At 38.4% G+C, this 20,904-nt stretch overlaps 1 protein-coding gene across 4 annotated transcripts in view; it reads right to left on the bottom strand.

The window, feature by feature from the left end:
- The window catches only part of RBM27 (RNA binding motif protein 27), a 73,548-nt gene extending 52,910 nt beyond the window's left edge, over positions 1-20,638 (bottom strand). For 2 of the 4 annotated variants that reach the window (XM_072749907.1, XM_072749908.1), the window contains exons 1-3: positions 20,307-20,578; positions 8,124-8,242; positions 6,450-6,574 (exon numbers count right to left, since the gene is read on the bottom strand). In XM_072749907.1, coding sequence (XP_072606008.1) covers positions 6,450-6,574; positions 8,124-8,242; positions 20,307-20,365 — 303 coding nt within the window. In that variant the 5' untranslated portion in view covers positions 20,366-20,578. Of the gene's footprint in view, positions 1-6,449; positions 6,575-8,123; positions 8,243-20,306 lie in introns of all 4 variants that reach the window. The other 2 variants (XM_026018497.2, XM_026018500.2) reach the window with 2 other exon arrangements.
- Positions 20,639-20,904: the final 266 nt, after the last annotated feature.

Raw genomic sequence — 20,904 nt, 5'->3', positions numbered from 1 at the left:
CACAAAAGACTATGAATTGTAGAACTCTATTTATACGAAATATCCAGAACAGGCAAATCCATAGAGAAATAAAGTAGATTAGTGGTTGCCTAAAGAAGCGGGGAGGGGTGGGGGTGGGGGGGGTGGGGGTGGGGGTGCTGGAGGAGAAGGGTTGGAGGGGGATAGGTTAATGGGTACAGTGTTTTTTTTTATTTTGGATGATGAAAATGATCTCAAATGGATCATAGTAATGGTTGTACAACTCTGAATACAATAAAAACCAAAAAAAAAAAAAAATCACATTTGTACACTGTAAATAGAGGAGTGGTACAGTAGAGAAATTGTATTTCAATAAAGCTATTGAAAATACTCAAATGTACATTATTTTCTAGGTTATTCATAACAGCACCATTTTTAACAAAATATTAGAAACACCCTAAAAGACCATTAATAAAGAATTCAGTTAAACACATTTTTCTAGGGATGCCTGTGTGGCTCAGTGGTTGAGCATCTGTCTGGCTCAGGTCGTGGCCCCAGGGTCCTAGGATGGCGTCCTGCATCAGGCTCCCAGCAGGGAGCCTGCTTCTTCCTCTGCTTATGTCTCTGCTCTTCTCTCTGTGTCTCTCATGAATAAATACATTAAATCTTTAAGAAAATAAACCCCACATTTTTCTACATATAGAATACTAAGTCAGAGGGCATACACAACATGGCTAAAACTCACATAAAGAGTTAATGGGGTATGTAAGCAGCTCAGTTGGTGGAGCATGCAACTCTTTATCTTGGGGTTGTGAGTTCAAGCCCCACGTTGGGTATAGGGATTACTTTTAAAAAAAAAATCTTTAAAAAAAGGAAAAAAGGCAAAAACTGAAGGGATTCCTTTGACATAAAATGGAAAAAACAGGAGAAACTAGTACACGGTATTAAAGGAGAGAGTACTGGTTACACTGGAGAGAGGAAAATGAGAGTGAATAGAAAGAGGAAATTTAAAAAAAAATTTTTTTCAGGGCGCCTGGCTAGCTCAGTCGGTTGAGCATTTGACTCTAGGTTTCAGTTCAGGTCATGATCCCAGTGTCCTAAGATGGAGCCTGTTGGAGGCTCCACACTCCAGCACAGTCTGTCTGTCCCTCTCCTTCCCCTTCTACTCCTTACATCTCTTGCACGCGTGTATGCGCATGCACTCTCTCTCTCAAATAAATAAAGATCTTAGAAAAAAAAGAGATTTCAAACTGGTTATTTAGATCTCAGCTAAAATAAATGGGGGAAAATGGACATTTATGAACAATTAGAAATTTATTTAAGAGAGAAAGACCATGAATGTGTGGGGGTGAGGGGCAGAGATAGAAAGAATCGCACGCAGACTCCAGAATAAAAACTAAATTTCCTAAAACTCCCTGGTGGTAAGGATGTGTTTTTCCATAATTATTTCTAACCTAATCTAAAATGAGTTACTTGGCATTTTAATGGTCTACATACTGAGTTCATATTATATATGAAGACTTCAGAGCACCTGGCTGGCTCAGTCAGGAAGAATATGTGACTCTTGATCTCAGGGTCATTAGTTCGAGCCCCATGCTGGGTGTAGAGATAACTAAAAAAATAATCTTAAGACCATTAAGATTTCAATCTTACTATTCTAAGAATATGATAAGTAGACTTCTTTATAGAATCATGTTATGACCAGGCATGGTAATTTTTAGTTTTTCCTCTATGTTGTTCATCTGACTTAAAGTTTCTACTTCATATCCTCTATGAGAAATCTGATCATTACACACATATCTAAGTAGTTTTAATTATTCATTATCTTGGTCTATCATAACTACACAAGTCTGAGAGCCTCTATTCCACTGTGCCATCTTTGATAAAGTATACCAAAAAAACAGGGGATATGTGGGTGGTCCGGTCAGTTGAGCACTAACTCTTAATCTCAGCTCAGGTCTTGACCTTAGGGTCCTGAGTTCAAGTCCCAAGTTGGGCTCCATGCTGCGCATGAAGCCTACTGTAAAAAAATATATATATATACTAAACATTTGGTATTTGGTTGGGGAAGGACTAGCCACGGACTGATGGTTTGCTAGGGCTAAGTGACAAATACATAACAATTCATTATACTACTATTCCCTTTTGATGATGCTGCAAATTCTCTACATTATTTTTTTTCAGTATTTTTAATTAAAATGAAATAAAGATATTTTCAGACAAACCAAAGGAAGGAAAAACTGCTACATGTTCTCACAGTCTAGTCATAAATTCAAATGTAAGAAAAATTACCTTTAACATTTCAGATGATCATGGCCTAGTGTAAATCAGGAGTTACAGGATCAAAGATCTATTATCATAATGGAGGATTCTTTTGCTTGTTCATGAACTTAGGGTAAAGGGTTATTATAACAGCCAATTGTAACTACAGTAAATTAACAAGTAACTTTCCAACTACAGGTAAAATACATTGTGCTTCATAAATCATGGCACATATATATCAAGGGTTTTTCCTGCATCAGAATGATTTGTGCCAATGATTCAAATTCTTACCTGATTCTCCATGTGACCAGTAATCTGTTAAACAACTGATGGTACAATGTAACTGGGGATCAAGGAAGAAAGTTATAATGGCTAGTCCTTAGATGGATTTACATCTCTGTACACTGTCCTGAGCAACTACATCAATTTAGCACAGACCAGAAACAGAGCCAATTAGCCAAAGGTATGTGTTACCTCAAACCCCTTTCATTCCACATTATCTAAAAGAATTACTATACTTTGTTTATACACTATCACATGAGATATTACTTAAGTCAGTGATGACAATTAAGCTGTGTATAAAAATATTAGAAAACAAGAGAAATGCCAGAGAGTGTCATTTGGAGTATTTGCACACAGAAGCTGATACCCACTTTTCACAATTTTCAAAATCAGGAACTACTACAAGGATACAAAATGACATAATGCAAGAATTCGGGTTTTTTTTTTAAACTGTCCTTTCAAAACTCAAAATAATGCAATTTTTCTCTTATGTTCAAATCAGCTATCTTTCAAATGTACTTCTAGTCCACTGAACTTCAAGGACTTTAGAAAAGGACATATGGCACAAAAAAATTTAACTTTTAAAGATCTGGCCTAGGGGATGCGTGGGTGGCTCAGTGGTTGAGCATCTGCCTTTGGCTCAGGTCATGGTCCTGGGATTGAGTCCCACATCAGGCATCCCGCAGGGAACCTGCTTCTCCCTCTGCCTCTCCGCCTATATCTCTGCCTCTCTCTGTGTGTCTCTCATTAATAACTAAATAAAATCTTAAACAAAAAAATTAAATACAATAAAAGATTTGGCCTATACACATAGACCAAAAATTATACACTATGAAGTATGGTAGAAAAGTTTCCTCTTGGGACACCTGGGTGGCTCAGTGGTTGAGCATCTACCTTTGGCCCAGGGTGTGATCCCACAGTCCCAGGATCGAGTCCCACGTTGGGATCCCTCCATGGAGCCTGCTTCTCCCTCTGCCTATGTCTCTGTGTCTCTCATGAATAAATAAATAAACTCTTCAAAAAAATATATAAACAAAAATTTATTAAAAAAAAAACAAGGGAAGCCTAGGTGGCTCAGCAGTTTAGCACCACCTTCGGCCTAGGGTGTGATCTTGGGACCTGGGATTGAGTCCCATGTCAGGCTCCCAATATGGAGCCTGCTTCTTCCTCTGCCTGTGTCTCTGCCCACCCCCCGCCCCTGTCTCTCATGAATACATAAATAAAATCTTTAAGAAAATAAATAAAAATAAAAAAATAAAAAGAAAGAAAAGTTTCCTCTTACTTCCATTACTTGAAGTAACATACTGAGAGCCTCTATTTTAGTAAGATTTAATGAAAGAATCACAGGGCATGAGCCAAAAACAAAAATGTGACAGTTTTGATTGATCTGAAGTATAATGATATTTTATTTTCTTTTAATGATGGATCAATTCAATTAGCCTAGCATTTTAAGATGGAGCAGAAATGACAGCTAAATGCAATACATGATCCTTGGATTGAATCTGTACTGGAGGAGAAAAAAAAAAAAGCTATTAAAAAAAGGGACTTTTTGGAGGGGCGGGGGGGGGAGTAAGCAGGGGGAGACGCAGGGAAGGCACTGTTGGGTCAACTGATAAAACAAATACAGATAGTAAAGTGTTTTATGAAAATTAAATTTACTGAAACTAATAATGATGCTATAGCCATCTACGAGAACATTCTTGGGGTGCCTGGGTGCCTTGGTCAGTTAAGCATCTGACTCTTAATTTCAGCAACGTGAGTTCAAGCCCCAAAATGGGCTCCACACTGGGAGTGGAGCCTACTTAAAAAAAAAAAAAAAAAAAAAGGCAAGAGACTTATTCTAATGAAACGCAGAGTATCATCAGGTCACAATGTATCTAACTTGCTCCCAGATTCAGAGCAGGATAGTCTTGGGTATAGATATATAAAGAGAAGAAATGGGGCAGATTTTCAATAGGTGAAAAAAGACAGTGCATGCATCTGGTTTTAGGTACTATTCTTATCATTTCTATGTAAGCTTAAAATTACTGCCAAATAAAAAGCTTACTTAAATAATCATAATAAAATAAACGTTGATAAGTATTTCTCTATAATAACCAATTTTTATATGCCAGGCAATTGATTAGGATGTGTGTGTACATAAAATCCCATTTAAACTTCAATGAGGGGCAGCCCGGGTGGCTCAGCGGTTTAGCGCCGCCTTCAGCCCAGGGCCTGATCCTGGATACCCGGGATTGAGTCCCACGTCGGGCTCCCTGTGTGGAGCCTGCTTCTCCCTCTGCCTGTGTCTCTGCCTCTCTCTCTCTCTCTCTCTCTCTCTCTCTGTCTCTCATGAATAAATAAATAAATAATCTTTAAAAAAATAAATAAAATAAATAAACTTCAGTGAGGGGGCAACCCCAGTGGTGCAGCAGTTTGGCGCCGCCTGCAGCCTGGGGTGTGATCCTGGAAACCCGCGATCGAGTCCCACATCGGGCTCCCTGCATGGAGCCTGCTTCTCCCTCTGCCTGTGTCTCTGCCCCTCTCTCTGTGTGTTTATGAATAAGTAAATAAAATTTAAAAATAAAATGAGGGCAGCCCCAGTGGCGCAGCAGTTTGGCGCCACCTGCAGCCCGGGGTGTGATCCTGGAGACCCGGGATCAAGTCCCGCATCGGGCTTCCTTCGTGGAGCCTGCTTCTCCCTCTGCCTGTGTCTCTACCTCTCTCTTGCTCTCTCTGAATGAATAAATAAATAAATCTTAAAAAAAATAAATAAAAATAAAAATAAAAATAAAATAAAATATCAAATTTTTAAAAAAATAAAAAAATAAAAAATAAACTTCAATGAGGGCAGCGCCACCTTCAGCCAGGGTGTGATCCTGGAGACCCAGGATCCAGTCCCACGTCGGGCTCCCTGCATGGAGCCTGCTCCTCCCTATCCCTGTGTCTCTGCCTCTCTCTCTCTCTCTCTCTGTCATGAATGAAGAAATAAAATCTTTAAAAATAAATAAATAAATAATTAATTAATTAATTAATAAACTTCAGTGAGATAAGTACTACTATGATCATCATTTTCCTGATGTGAAAATGAAGCAGACAGGTAACTTATTTTAGAGCTATAATTTTAACTCATGCAGCCTGATTTTATTTTTTTTAAGATTTTACTTATTTATTCATGAGAGATACACAGAGAGAAGCAGAGACATAGGTAGAGAGGAAGCAGGATCCTCGCAGGGAACCCGATGTGGGACTCGATCCCAGGACCCCGGGATCACACCCTGAGCCTAAGGCAGATGCTCAACCTCTGAGCCACCCAGGCATCCCATGCAGCCTGGTTTTAGAACCCATATTCATCATCCAACACTATTGTCTATACATAAAAAGTATTACAAATAAACTGAAAAATTTTCTCCTTGGTTCAAACAATTAGATTACCATATATAATCAGGTTTTTATACTTCAACATCGTAAAAACACTTTTTTTCTTTTTTCTTTCATTAACAATGATATTTTGAACTCCTTTTACTCTTGCTTGAAATGGAGTATAATGTATGGTTAACATACATTAACTATAAAAAATACTCTGGTTAAAAAAGAGAAATTTGTTTGTCTATTATATGAAAACATGTTATTAATGATTTCTCTTATTAAAGTTTCATCAATATTTTACTTTTAGTCAAACCTCTACATTTAACTAAGTTTTCTTTTTCTAAAGTCACTGAATAAGACTTCTCTGAATTCCTCAATATTACTAAAATACTTCTTGGAACACTAAACAATCTGAAATTCTTCCAACATTTCAAGTCCAAAGAACTTAAAAGCCCTGATAAAGAATTAGGTATCATGTGCCAAACACAGAAACTTCAATCAAAGGATAATTACTTTTAAAGAGGTCAATCTCCAACTAAGAATGACACTAGTAATAGGATCTAAGAAGCCCCCACAAGCAAAAGAAAACTTTGCATTACCTCTTCTTTAATTTCTTCTTTTTCTTGGACTGATGGTTTTGGCTCAGGCTTCACTGGTTCCAAAGGTGGAAGATAGTTCTTAGTATAGAGACTTTCAAACAATTTATCCACAAAACCTGAAGTTTCTAAGGAAAAGAAATAATATATAAGTGTTGCACAAACACAGATGTTTGAAAATACATTCTACAGCAAAGGTGAAAACCAGGACATCTCAAATACCAGTGGTGGAACTAAAAATGAGCCTAACCCTTATGAGGGAGAATCTCATTTCTGGGTCCTGAAACTACTAGAAACCAAGTAATACAAATTAATATTTTTAGGAAAGAAAATATTCATCTAATACTGAAGAAAGTATTAGATTTTTTGTGTGTTAAATAAAAGCCTTGAAATTCACCAAAAAATATGTAATCCTATCTTTTCAAGTGATAAGTCATATTTACTATCTCATTTCTTTCCCTTCTCAGGAGAATTTGAATTAAAGGATATCTTCTCACACCAACAGATGGATCATGATCAGTAAGTGTGCATTATTATCCATATTCTTTTCATATATTCAACAATATTTACTGAATACCTTCTATGTGCCAAGCACTCTAGGTTCCAAGTCAGCACTCTCAACAAAGGGAAAAACAAACAGGAGGGGGAGGGAGAGCAACACACATAAAGAGATAAATAAACATATAACATGGCAAGAAGTGACAAGTGCCATGAAAACCAAAACGAAACAAGACTGGGAGGAGGAGAGGATGATTGGGGGCATGAGGTATAATATAGTGTACATAGTGCACTCGGGGGAAACTACTCTGAGAAGGTAACATTTGAGAAAAGACCAGAAACTGTAAGAGAAGAAACCATTTCAAGCAAGAGTAAAATGAGTTCAAAAGCCCTGAGTTGGGAACATGTTTAACATGCTGAAAAAAAGGCAATGGGGTCACAATGGCTAGAATGGAACAAGTGAGGGAGGGTGGTAAGAGATGAGGGCAGAGATTCAGCAGGGGAGGCCCCCAGGAAGCTCTGCAGGTCATGGAAAGTACTTTGGTAAGAAGATGGGAAGGCATAAAGAGAAGAGGATTATGCCCATTCTTCCTGTATAGCAAGAAGCTCCAGCCAGGGCGGGGCGGGGCGGGGGATGGGGGGTGGCAGATAGCTTCATTGTCCTAATAAACAGTAAGCCTAAGCAGCTACATTCTCCTCAAACTGTTACCCCCAACCAGCAACTGGACTCTGCCACAAGCCATAGAGGGCCCATTCACCAAAAAAGCAATAGAATTACAACTGCTTCAACACAGGAAAACAGCAGAGAAGGAAAGGAAAGGGGGGGAAAAAGTCTTCCTAAATACATGATAAGGGGGATCCCTGGGTGGCTTAGGGGTTTAGTGCCTGCCTTTGGCCTAGGGTGTGATCCTGGAGTCCCGGGATCAAGTCCCACATCGGGCTCCTGCATGGAGCCTGCTTCTCCCTCTGCCTGTGTCTCTGCCTCTCTCTGTCTCTCATGAATAAATAAATAAAATCTTTATTAAAAAAAATACACGATAAATAATTAATAGGAATAGATATAGTCAAATGTTAAAGGATGCTGACTGAATTCTTTCCTTCCAAGCTTTTATTTCCAAGATTTCATAAAGTTTTAAATTTAAAATCTTAAATATGTGGCTGAAAGCCCATAATAATTACCTTTTTGTAAAAAGACGTCAAGTTGATCAGCACAAAAGGCTTTCAATTCTTTCTCAGGTTTGTCCTTCTTGACCAGTGCTACAACATAGTTGGCTAAGGCTGAAGGGTCAGCATCACATCTAGTTACACAAAGAGAAAACAAAAATTTTTAAACCTTTTTTCTTTTTTTTTTTCAAATAGCGATATCATAAATGAAGTCACCCCTTTTAGAAAGCTAAAGGTCTTTAAAGTGACTGCAAACAAAGGCAACTTGTAACAAATAGCATGTACACACTGCAAACAAGATTGTCCTTTTCTGCTTATTTTTATAAAATTGTATCTCCTATTTTCAATGTTTTAAGTAGACCCAGAATTTTGGACCAATTCTACATTTATTTGCTTTCTCAATGGTAACAGGGAAAGGGTGGCAATTAATCCCTGAGTTGTAGTGCTGTAGAAGCACTGTTGATATCCTCAGGAACTACCTGTTGTTCCATGTGACCAATGATGAAGAACCATGCCAAGTGATGAGACATCTTTCCCCATTCCCTATAACCCCAGACACCAGCAACCTAAAACAGTGATCGAGTCCACTAATAATCTTAGTATCTTAAGGATCTCTTTAAAGAATAAGAATACAGGAAGGCTGACACCTTAAACATTACAGGCAAACATCCTAGCAGCTATAAGCCAGAAAGAAAAGATCTGGGACCTACAACAGAAAGAGAAACAATAGAAGGGCAGCAGGGACAACCTCCATCTATGTCTTTTTTTTTTTTTTTCTCTAGTCAGTAGTAACTGTCTTTTGACATTCACAATCATCTATGCCAGGGTAGCATATGTTCCCTGAGTTGTCAAACTCTGTAGCAATTTTCAGACCTAACGTTTTATCTATACTACAAAAAATGGAAAGTTTTTGTGCTGTAAATATATATATATATATATATATATATGGGAAAAATATATTTTTAATAAAGCTAATTCTTTGAACATTAATGCACATTTATGAATCAAATCTAAGAAAGCAAATCTCAATGACTCAATTTTATAAAACTCAGACCTAATAAAATGAATTGTGAGCAAGAGTCAAAGTGCAAAGGAAAGAGTGTAAGTGTCCCAGATGAGGAGCTACACAATAAAAACATGCAATTTAAAAGAAAGCCAGAATTTCTTAAGTAAAAAATGTAAATTACATTTTCAAACAGATTACCTTGGTAAATCCAACTGCTAAATTCTAAAATGGATATAGAGATCAATAATAGAAAAACAAACGATCTGATTTTAAAAATGAGCAGAGGGCCAAAAAAAACCCAAAAAACAAAACACCTGTCAACTGCACTTTAATTAAACAAAGAAAAAATGAAAAAATGAAAAAAAAAAGAAAAAAACTGGCAGATGACCTCAATACACATTTTTCCAAAAAAGACATGCAAATGGCCAGGAGGCATTTAAAAAGATGTTCAACATTCCTAGCCATCAGGAAAATGCCAATCAAAACCACACTGAGATATCAACTCACACCTGTCAGAATGGCTATTATCACAAAGACAAGAGGGGTGCCTGGTGGGCTCAGTCAGTACAGCCTGTGACTCGATCTCGGGGTTTTGAGTTCAAGCCCCATTCCGGGTAAAGAGGTTACTTAAAAAAAAAAATATCTAAAAAAAAACAAACCCAATTGTTGGTAAGGATGTGGGGAAAAGGGAACCCTCATGCACTGGTTGATAGGAATGTAAACTGGTGCAGCTCCTATGGAAAACAGTATGAAAGTTCTTCAAAAAATTAAAAATAGAACTATCACATGATGCAATAATTCCACTTTTAGGTATTTACCTGAGGAAAATGAAAACACTAATTCAGATAGACATATGTACTCCATGTTCATCACGGCATAATTTACAATAGCCAAGATATGGAAACAACCAAAAAGTTCACTGATAGATGAATGAAGAAGACAACATGGAATACATACATACAATATATTAATATTACTGGGCCATAAAAAAAGAATGAAATCTTGCCATCTGCAACGACACGGATGAACCTAGAAGGTATATGCTAAGTGTGCTAAGTCAGAGGAAGACAAATACCATATGATTTCACTTACATGTGGAATCTAAAAAACAAAACAAAACAGAAACACTCATAGATACAGGAAACAAACTGATGGTTGCCAGAGGGAAAGGGAGTTGGGTGGGATGGATAAAACAGGTGAGGGGGATTAAGAGACATAATCTTCCAGTTATAAAGTAAGAAAGACATGGGGATGTAATGTATAGCACAGGGAATATAGTCAATAACAACTTTTTATGGTGACAGACTGTAATTTGACTTATTGTGGTGAGCACTCCACAGTGTATAAATCAAATCACCACGCTATATATATGAAACTAAAGATAACATTGTATGTAAATTACTTAATCTAAAAAGTAATATAAATAATAAAATGAATATATAGCATTTATACCTTCAAAAATGTTACACAGGCCATGCCCATCTTGGCTTATCTATAAACACCTTAAAACAGAAATACATAGATAGATTTAAACTCACTCCTGAAAACAGTTAAGATATTTGATCAATATATTTCTAATCAACAAATGGAAAATAGATGGTAAAAAAAAGAATCTATCACATTTTTACCTTTACTTAGAAAGTTCAGATCCTAGATAAAGAAGATATTCTAAACACAGAAAGAAAAGGTTTTTTAAAAAAGTTAAGAATGGCAGGGGGCATCTGGGTGGAGCAGTCGGTTAAGCGTCTGCCTTAGGCTCAGGTCATGATCCCCAGGTCCTGGGATAAAGCCTCATGGAGTCTGCTTCTCTCTTTCCCTCTGCCTTACCCCCCACCCCCCACCATGCTTGCTCACTCATTCCTTCTCTCACGCTCTAATAAATAATTAAAATCTTTAAAAATTAAAAAAAAAAGTAAGAATGGTAGAAAGAGGCAATGTCATTTTTTCTGCTGCTATGAGAACCTTTTAAGGAGACTCAGGAACCCCAACAGATAGAAAGGTGGGTAAGGGTATGAGGTTTCTAGTGAGAAGCAGGCAAAATTTTCAGATTATTGGATAAATGAGGGGAGTTAAACAAACCCAGGTATCTTACACATTAATCTAGTATTCAGATTCTGAAAAACAAATGCAGAGTAAGGTTGCTTCTGATGAAATACATTTTGATGTGATGGTGTTAAGCCTTAAGAGGAACAGTTACAAGGTAAAAGAGCAGAAAAAAAACTAGACACCAAGAAAAGAGAGTGATCACAGATTTTAAATATCTGTGCAATATGAGTGAACAAGTTATTGTTAATAATAACAGATAGTTAAAATTCCGTACCAAATACAAAAGCATGTTTATAGCCAAAAGAATGGGACCATTTAAATTTAACAGCTCCTAATGTGCACCCATAAAGTGTACTATGAAGGAAATTGCTGGTCTGAAATAATAAGTCACACCAATTCAATGGTGAAACTTAAATACACCAGGGAGTTTTATGCTGTAATTTTCTGTACCTTTATGATTGTTCTTATTTATTCTTTCATCACCCCAACTACATAATCTTTAAAAACTGACAATTACAATACTGCAGTAGCTATGGCACTGAGGCTAACAGTAGCCCAACTAGACTTCCAGAAGTGTGTCACAAAAATCTCAGCATGACTAAGATCCTTGATAATTTACAAGACAAATTCAAGACCACTTCTTACTTCTCTTACCCCGAAGTATTTAAAATCTTTTAGCTATTTATTTGTAATCAAAGCTTATGGAAATTCATTCTGGCTTAACTACAGGGACAAGACTGTTTGGGAATGAAAAGGGTTTTAAAATTGTGGACCCATGGCTATGTTACACACATTTCTAGATAGAAAGAGACTTCTACTATAACAATGAGATTAGGGGGATCCCTGGGTGGCGCAGCGGTTTAGCGCCTGTCTTTGGCCCAGGGTGCGATCCTGGAGACCTGGGATCGAATCCCACATCGGGCTCCCGGTGCATGGAGCCTGCTTCTCCCTCTGCCTGTGTCTCTGCCTCTCTCTCTCTCTCTCTCTCTCTCTGTGTGACTATCATAAATTAAAAAAAAAAAAAATGAGATTAGAAAACAGAATAATACCTATCTAAAATTACTATTCTACTATAGACTTTAAAAGGCCTTAACAGTACAATGAACTACTATTTATTTTATAGATATCTATAAAACTTATATATAAATTTGTAAATATGTAAGACAAATGAAGTGATCCACTCAAGATAAGAAAGCACACCTGTGGAACACTCAGCTGCAATTCCACAGAGTAAAATCTATTTTACACTACATACACTTTACTAGTTTTGTAAATCTGCATGAGAATACATTCTACAGCTCAACCAGTAGTTACCTTCCAATTAAAATAAAGAATGAACAAAAGAAATTTTTTTAAGTTTAATGGAAATTAGGGCAACCCCGGTGGCTCAGCGGTTTAGCGCCACCTTCAGCCCAGGGCCTGCTGAGTCCCACATCAGGCTCCCTGCATGCAGCCTGCTTCTCCCTCTGCCTGTGTCTCTGCCTCTCTCTCTCTCTCTCTCTCTCTCTCTTTCTGTGTCTCTCATGAATAAATAAAATCTTTAAAAATAATAATAAAAATAAAATAATGGAAATTAGAAATATGAGGACTCCTTATAATCTACATCTTGCATTATAATATTCTAAGAAAATATTTCAATTTTTTTTATTTAAAAAATAAAAATGAACTAGAATGAATTTTTATCAGGGCAAGTTAATAGAAATATTGCCTTAAAAAATTTATCCATAAAAATCTCAAATTTGTCTTTTTCCTCCTTAATGAAATATCCACTGCAGGTACATGACACATCTGTTATCCTGGAACATCAGCTTTACAGATTTTAGACATATATCCAATCCCAAGACCAAAGAGTAAAGGTCTTACCTTAGGCCCTAAGCCAAGAAACACTACTTAAAAGTTATCAGAGTCTATTTGTTTTAGGAAAACACCAACACTACTTAAACCTTTTCCACTTTCAGGAAAATCTACAGGTTTCTGAATACAGGCTCAATTTTAAGTTCTACCTTAGTGTGACACTTGTTTCAGAAGTGACACTATTCATGAATATGCTACTGAGCCAGAGAGGGAAAAAACCTCCTGATCTTAATGTGCATCAAAAGCCACTAAAAATGTTCATATTCTTGGGGCGCCTGGGTGGCTCAGTTGGTCAAGCATCCGATTCTTTGTTTCAGCTCTTGTGATTTCAGGGTCTGGGATGGAGCCCCAAGTAGGGCTCTGAATTCAGTGGGGAGGCTCCTCGAGTTTTTTTTTTTTTTTAAGATTTTATTTATTTATTCATGGGACACAGAGAGAGAGAGAGAGAGGCAGAAACATAGGTAGAGAGAGAAGCAGGCTCCATGCAGGGAGCCTGATGTGGGACTCGATCCCAATCCCGGGACTCCAGATCATGTCCTGAGCCAAAGGCAGACAGACACTCAACCGCTGAGCCACCCAGGCGTCCCACTCGAGCTTCCCTCTCTCCCTTCACACAGGCACGCACAGTTACACACGTTCCCTCTCTAAAATAAATCTTTAAAAAAAAAAAAAAAAGGTTCATATTCTCTAATCAGTAGTTGCTAGTTATAGGAAATCAGCCTCAGGAAATAAAGTCAAATATAGAAAATACTGATACCTAATTAACACTAAATATATATAATTAAATATATATGGTATAAAAACAGCATTATTTTTAACAGAAAAAGTAAAGTCAACATAACCATTTCACTGTTAAATGTTTATGAAACATTAGACATCCAAAGTGAAGGTTATAAAAATAACACACAAATATGAAAAATGTTTCCTTTTTTTTATTTTATTTTTTATTTATTTATGATAGTCACAGAGAGAGAGAGAGAGAGAGAGGCAGAGACACAGGCAGAGGAAGAAGCAGGCTCCATGCACCGGGAGCCCAATGTGAGATTCGATCCGGGTCTCCAGGATTGCGCCCTGGGCCAAAGGCAGGCGCCAAACCGCTGCGCCACCCAGGGATCCCTGAAAAATGTTTCTGATGTAAAGTCAAATGGAGAAATCCAGATAAAAAATTTTACCTTTGATTGTGATAACAGCTACCTGGAAGTTTACATATACACAAGAGAAACTAGAAATAAATACACGCAAGTAATTGTATTATTTTTCTTTCTGCATTTTCTGTAATGTAATAAATAGTAATTTTATTTTTACTTTATAAGAAAAAAAGTAAAAAAACCAAAAAGTCTGCTTTTGTTATTCCTTTGGTAAAACAAAACTGGACAAACAAGTAAAGAAGGGGACACCTGGCTGATTCAGTTGGTAGAGCATGCAATTCTCAATCTCAGGGTTGTAAGTTCAAAGCCCATGTTGGGTATTGGGGTTACTTAAAACAAAATCTTAGGGCAGCCCGGGTGGCTCAGTAGTTTAGCACCGCCTTCAGCCTTCAGCCCAGGGTGCGATCCTGGAGACCTGGGATTGAGTCCCACGTTAGGCTTGCTGCACAGAGCCTGCTTCTCCCTCACCCTGTGTGTCTCTGCCTATCTCTCTCTCTCTCTCTCTATCTCTCATGAATAAATAAAATCTTTAAAAAAAAAAAAAACTTAGAAAAAAAAGAAAATAAGTAAAACCTGAGGTGACATTTTCTAATTGTTCATGTGAATAACTATTAAGTTCTAAAAATCTGTTAACACATACTAAAGAGAAGGAAATAATGGCACTTCTACTTCTTTTCAAATGAAAGCTTTCATCTTCCCCTTAATTAATTAGAGGCTTTCATGAACAGAAAAAAATACCCCTAGGTTTATTTTGGGTAAAAAAAATAATATTTAAACATACATCTGTCAGTTGCAAATACCACTTTGATATGTGGACTATGGCTCACAGAGCAGTAGTTACCACCTAAGTATACCCTGAAAATTAGACTATTAAGAAAAATCTTCCTTTTTAATTGTCAACCAACCTATATGTACATATAAGGACACTGATTCATTTAAACATTTATTGAATGTTCACTAAATGCCAAGCATCCTGCTTGGTAATGGAATTACTCTGAGCAAGACAGACCTTGCCCTGCAGTATAGTGGCCAAGAAATGAAAATAAAAACAAATAATTACAGTACAAAATAACAAATGATTAAAAAAAATTAACAACAAAGTAAGTAATAACCCTGTGAGGGGATGAGGCAAGGCAGTGATAGGAAACAGGGCTATAAAAGAAACTTCTGGCTTTTAGCCTACAGCAATTGGGCCAGGAAGAATGAAGTCAGACATATTTAGGAGGCAGACCAAAGGACACAAGAGCAAATATGTCCTTAACTTAGTATACTAAAGCATGCCAAGAAGTCTTCTGGTCAAAATAAGTCCTTTACTGTGAAATAGTTAATGGTCTCCTTAAACAAGTCTCACAGCACTTTGGAAGCACCTTGATTCTTGAAGCCACAAATCACATTAGAACTTCTCAGTCTTAAGAACATACCTCCAAAATACTCATTTCACCTTTGCAGTTATCTGAGATGTGAGGTCTCAGAGTCGTTAGGTGACTATTTTTTGTCCCATTAGAGCAGCCCCAGACATTAGAGTCTAATGTGATAAGGACTGCAAATCTATGGCAGCATGTAAACTCTAGAGTTTGTCCAAAGTATAACCCCTCCGTGACCACTGAACCAATAAAATGATCTCAGTCTGTGAAACTTATTGCTGCCTTATCCATCATACTCAGAGATGACAATACATTCAATCTCCTAGTGCACTTAAAAAGACCTTGATAAGGACTGAACTCACAGAATCTGCACATCAAAGCCATAGCTTTCACTAGCAATTCCCAGTCCTACCTACAGGGCCCGTGGTGAGACTAGCTCTGGCATGCACTAGTCTGGTACTTTGTAAATGGCAGTAGAGCTTAACATTAATAAGTAAAATATTTTTGCAAAAACAGTTTAATATATTTTCCTATTTCAAAAACCATAAAATTTCATTTATATTTAATGATTCTAAGGTACACAGACCTTTTTTATAGACTGCATATTAATATTCATATCATATCTGTGAGGTAGGTAGAAGGCTAATATGATTAACTGTTTAGAGAAAATTCAGAGAATTTCTAAGTCACACAGTAAATCAGAGATAGAGAACTAGAAACTAAATGCTCTGATTCACATAATGATATTTTACTACAATAGACAGATGCAACTGTCCAAAAAGTATTACAAACCCTATCACTCTTTTTAAAACATATACCAAGGCAAATTTTTATAATAAGCCAAACAAGCAGCCTTGAATTATATATATGCTTATATATATTTAATATATCTAGTATAAATAACCTAAAACATTTCCTTAAAAACGTCGTTGGGTAGAAATCCATGTTATTGAAAAAATGCTCGCCTGAACTTTTCCTAAACTTTTAATCTTCAGTGATTAATATATTCCCTAGATTTACTTAAGACTTTACTCTTAAAGGGCTCACATACTGAAAATGAGAAGTTATTTCTAATGGAAAGAAACCATGACATCTCCCAATTGTGCATAATCCCTACGTAGTCTAAGATATCTAGGATATCTGGAAGTGAGGGGAGATAAAGACCTCAAACAAGACTTCTGAGTTCAGTCTGTGAATGTAGCAGTTAGAAAAGAGATATAAAATTCTTGAGTAAGATGTTTTTTTCCCCTTGACTGCACTGCCAACGAGAATGGTACTAGGTTTTGTTCTAGCCAGTTAAAGGAGTCATTTCTTCCATGTACCCTCCTTCTGTCTTTCCTCTAGTAAAAGTAGTAAGTAGGTCCCACATCTACAATAGGAGCAGGAAGTTAACAGATAAGCTCTAACAGCATATGATATTTCTATTTTGTCTATAGGGAATAATTACACATAAACTGGCTTGGTTTAGAAATACCCCATTGCATGCCTTTGTTTCACCAGTGACAAGACACAACATGCTTAAAAATCTTTTATAAATTTAGTTAAAAATGCAACAGTGGATCATGCACAGGGATAGTATGAATCCAACATATCCATGCAACTCCATTATCTGAAAACCTAACAACTGCTCTGAAATGCTATATTTTAACATGCCAATCTGCCATGAAAATCTTCTTCAATCTGGAATATGCAAAAAGTAAATTTACAAATATAATCCATTTTAGCATATCACTTATTACATTTTAGGGTGTCTAAACAAACAAAAAATAATCTCCCACAACAACATACCAAGAATGAAAATACGTATATCTGTATTTGCTATTTCTTTTTTTTTTACATTTGCTATTTCTTATTACCAATTCCATCCAAAGCCATTACTACTATGAGTCAAAAATGAGTACTTTTATTTTGTACTTCTAGGAAAGCCAACCATATTATCAAAGTCTAAGCACTGATTTTAGCTCTTTTTAACCCTAAAGAAGAAATGAATTTATTTTAAAGAAAACAAGCATGATGTGTTTTCAGTTGAACACGAAACTCAAAACAAATGGGAAAACCAAAATCAAATAATCACTTTAAAGAGAATTTTACCCATGAAAATTACAGAATATCTATAAACTTATCTCTATAGCCAAATAAAAATAAATAAATAAAAAGTAAAAACAAAACCCAAGAGAAAACAATATTGAGAGGTTTAAGTTCCTATCCAAACTAAATTTTCATATTAATAAAAAAAACCAGGGCAGCCTGGGTGGCTCAGCAGTTTAGCGCCGCCTTCATTCAGCTCAGGGTGTGATCCTGGAGACCCAGAATCGAGTCCCACATCAGACTCCCTGCATGGAGCCTGATTCTCCCTCTGCCTGTGTTTCTGCCTCTCTCTCTCTCTCTCTCTCTCTCTCATGAATAAATAAATAAAATATTTAGGAAAAAAAAAAAAAAACAGTGGCGCCTGTGTGGCTCAGTTAGCAGTCAACATCTGTCTTTGGCTCAGGTCAGGATCCCAGGCTCCTGAGACTGGGCCCCGGGCTCTGCTCTCCTGGGGTACGACCTCTATGACCTCTCCCTCTGCCCCTCCCCTCACTCATGTACACACTCTCAAATAAATAAATAAATAATCTTCAAAAAAGAAAAAAAAAAGAAAAAACCAAGACCACTACCCAGAAGAAAACATTTTAGGGAGCTTAATAAAGACGGGCAACTAACTTTAACATCAAAACTTGTCACCTTCTACCAAAGACATACACATTTAATCCTTTTAGAAGGATCTTTACCAACAAACTCGGAGCCCGTATGCAAAACTGTCACACACACACAAGGGTTTATATTAAATAACATGAAGGTAAAGAATATTTTAAACACAGACTTTTTTCTTTTTTTTCAGCCTGTTCCATATATGGTCAATTTCACTAAACCTATTTCATTTATTTCCCACCTTGGTCACAATCCATCTCCTTCTTTGTGTTCCAAAACTTTACTGTAGAAAAAGTATGATGCACACTCAAGAGGCCCATATTCTTCCACAAAACTTTTAAGGAAATCATCACTAACATAAAACCCAAAAGTCCTTAGCGTACTTTCATTCATACCTGTACTCTAATCACATACTCCTCATCTTAAGAATGTAAATAGCACCTCAGACATCAAAATTCCCCTAATGCTGCCTCCTTTAACCATCCTACCTGCACAAGGCTGACACATCGGACTACAGATGACTCTCTTCCTAGGTGTTTACATCCAAGACATCAAGTAGCAAAACAACAAACAACGTTATTTAACAACATTTCTCCAGAGGATCAGGAAATAGATAATGGGGGGAAGTAGCTGTCTCCCAAGAGCCCCAACTTTACCGATAGCTCCATGCGTCCCAAACTAGCCCTCATTTCCACCTCTGAAAAACTTTTTTTTTTTTTTCACTAAAACGATCTTATCTAATGAATCATGGCCTGCCCATCTCTTCCTCATCACCCCTTTACCTTGGGCCAGTACCTCATCTCTAATAGGATAACTAAGGAGTAGAAAATAGGAAAGAAAGCACAGGAAATGATCCCTTCCCTTCCCTTTCCATGCCTTCTTTCCCAAGGGAGTTAGATATCGTCTCTCTCCAACCCTCCCTTCAGCATTCCCTCTCTTCCCTGTATGGGATGTTTCAGAAACTTAGCTATACCCCAGTATCCCAAATAAACACGCCACAATCCGACCCTCCAAAAATGGTTATAAAACGAAAAAAGCTCATATCTCTGCTATCCCATTAAACTGTCCCAATATTTCTACAACTACTAGCCAATATATATATTTTTTAACAACCAGCCCTTCTCTCTCTTTTCAGTTCCTCAACAAAAATCCTACACCTCAGCAGCCTCAGTGGCCCACACAACCCTGCAACAGTATTTACAGAGCTCTTAAGTCTTCCTGCTACCCCTTTTATTCCTCCAGGAGCTGGAACTAAAATTGCTTACATGCTATAGGAAAACCCCTTTCAAATACTCCTCCAATACTACTAAACTCCAGGGTAGCCCTTTCAGCCCTTAAAATTTAAAACCTCAATTTTTTTCCAACCCCTAATGGTATTTAGAAGTTATTAGTTCTCCCAGCATTAACAACTCTCGGATAGTATTTTAAAATCCCCTCAATATCCTTGCTATCATACTTAACAGCTTTCCAGTAATTCCCCAAAACACCTCAATGCCCACATAGCCCTTTCAACTAGCCCCATGTTTCTCAAATCCTTCAAAATTCCTGAATCCTTAGAGCTCATCAATAATCGCTATAAAGCCCCCAAGGTCCCTACTATTCCTTTCTGCCCTCACGTTTCTAAGAGGCCCTCAGTACTCTGCTCCTGGATCGTTTAGTCCCGTACGAATATTGTTTAATAAAGCCCTCGACACCCTGCTACACCCTTGGAGAGCCCAATATTCACATTTAAAAATCCCTCGATAGCCTGGAGATCTCTCGCAGTTCTCAAATAGCAAAATTGTGAATTCCCTCTGAGCGCCTGCTGCCCCTTCCAGCACCCCAGAATCTATATTTAAAAAGCCCTCGCCGTCCTTGCCGCCCCCCCCCCCCCGGTCCCACAAGCCACACCGCCGCTACGCCCCTGGCTCTCCTCCCCCCGCCGCCGCCCCCCCCACGACGGTGCTAGTACTACCGCGAAGACGCCGCCGGGACCTCCCGGCCGCGGCCCCTCCGCCCCGCCCTCCCCCACGCCGCCTCCCCTCCCCCCACGCCCCCGCGGCCCCCAACGCCCACGTTCGCCGGCCCCGGCCCAGCCTGGCTCACTCACATCGGCTCCAGTAACTTGGCCAGCCAGGACTTGAGGGCATCCACATCCTCTATGAGCATGGTGCGGGGAAGGCGGGCTCGGCCGCCGCTCTTACTCGGGCCTGCCGCGGGTGCCCCCTCGCCGCCTCCTCACGCCCTCTTCACAGCTCCCGGTGCCCCAGCCCACCGGGCATCTTAGGAGACTTCAACCTACTCCCCCGGCCGGGGCCTAACAGGAACTAACCCAAGAGCCCTCACTCAACCTAGCCCGACGGCTCAGGCGGGCGGGAGATAGCGCCGAGTGGCGGGCGCAAGAGCCAATAGAAGCAAGAGGGCCGTGCGCGCCGAGCCAATGACAAGGCTCGCTCGCCCCGCCGGCCGGCCGTACCCAGTTAGGGAGGAGGGATGCAGCAAGGTAGGTGGAGAGCTTACGTGAACTCCTGGTGCAAGATGGTATCTTGGAGAAGGTGCTGTGCCTCTTAAAGGGGCCGCAGCACGTTTTTTGACCACGCCGCCGCCCGCCGCGGAACACCGGTGCCTGCTACTGGGAGTGCCTGGGGGAACCCAGCGAGCCCCTCAGCCTGCTTCCTTCCTCTCGTTTTTTTTTTTTTTCCTGGAAA

Source organism: Vulpes vulpes, chromosome 2 (assembly GCF_048418805.1).
Source record: "Vulpes vulpes isolate BD-2025 chromosome 2, VulVul3, whole genome shotgun sequence".
NCBI classification, from domain to species: domain Eukaryota; kingdom Metazoa; phylum Chordata; class Mammalia; order Carnivora; family Canidae; genus Vulpes; species Vulpes vulpes.
This window is presented reverse-complemented; position numbering and strand designations above follow the sequence as displayed.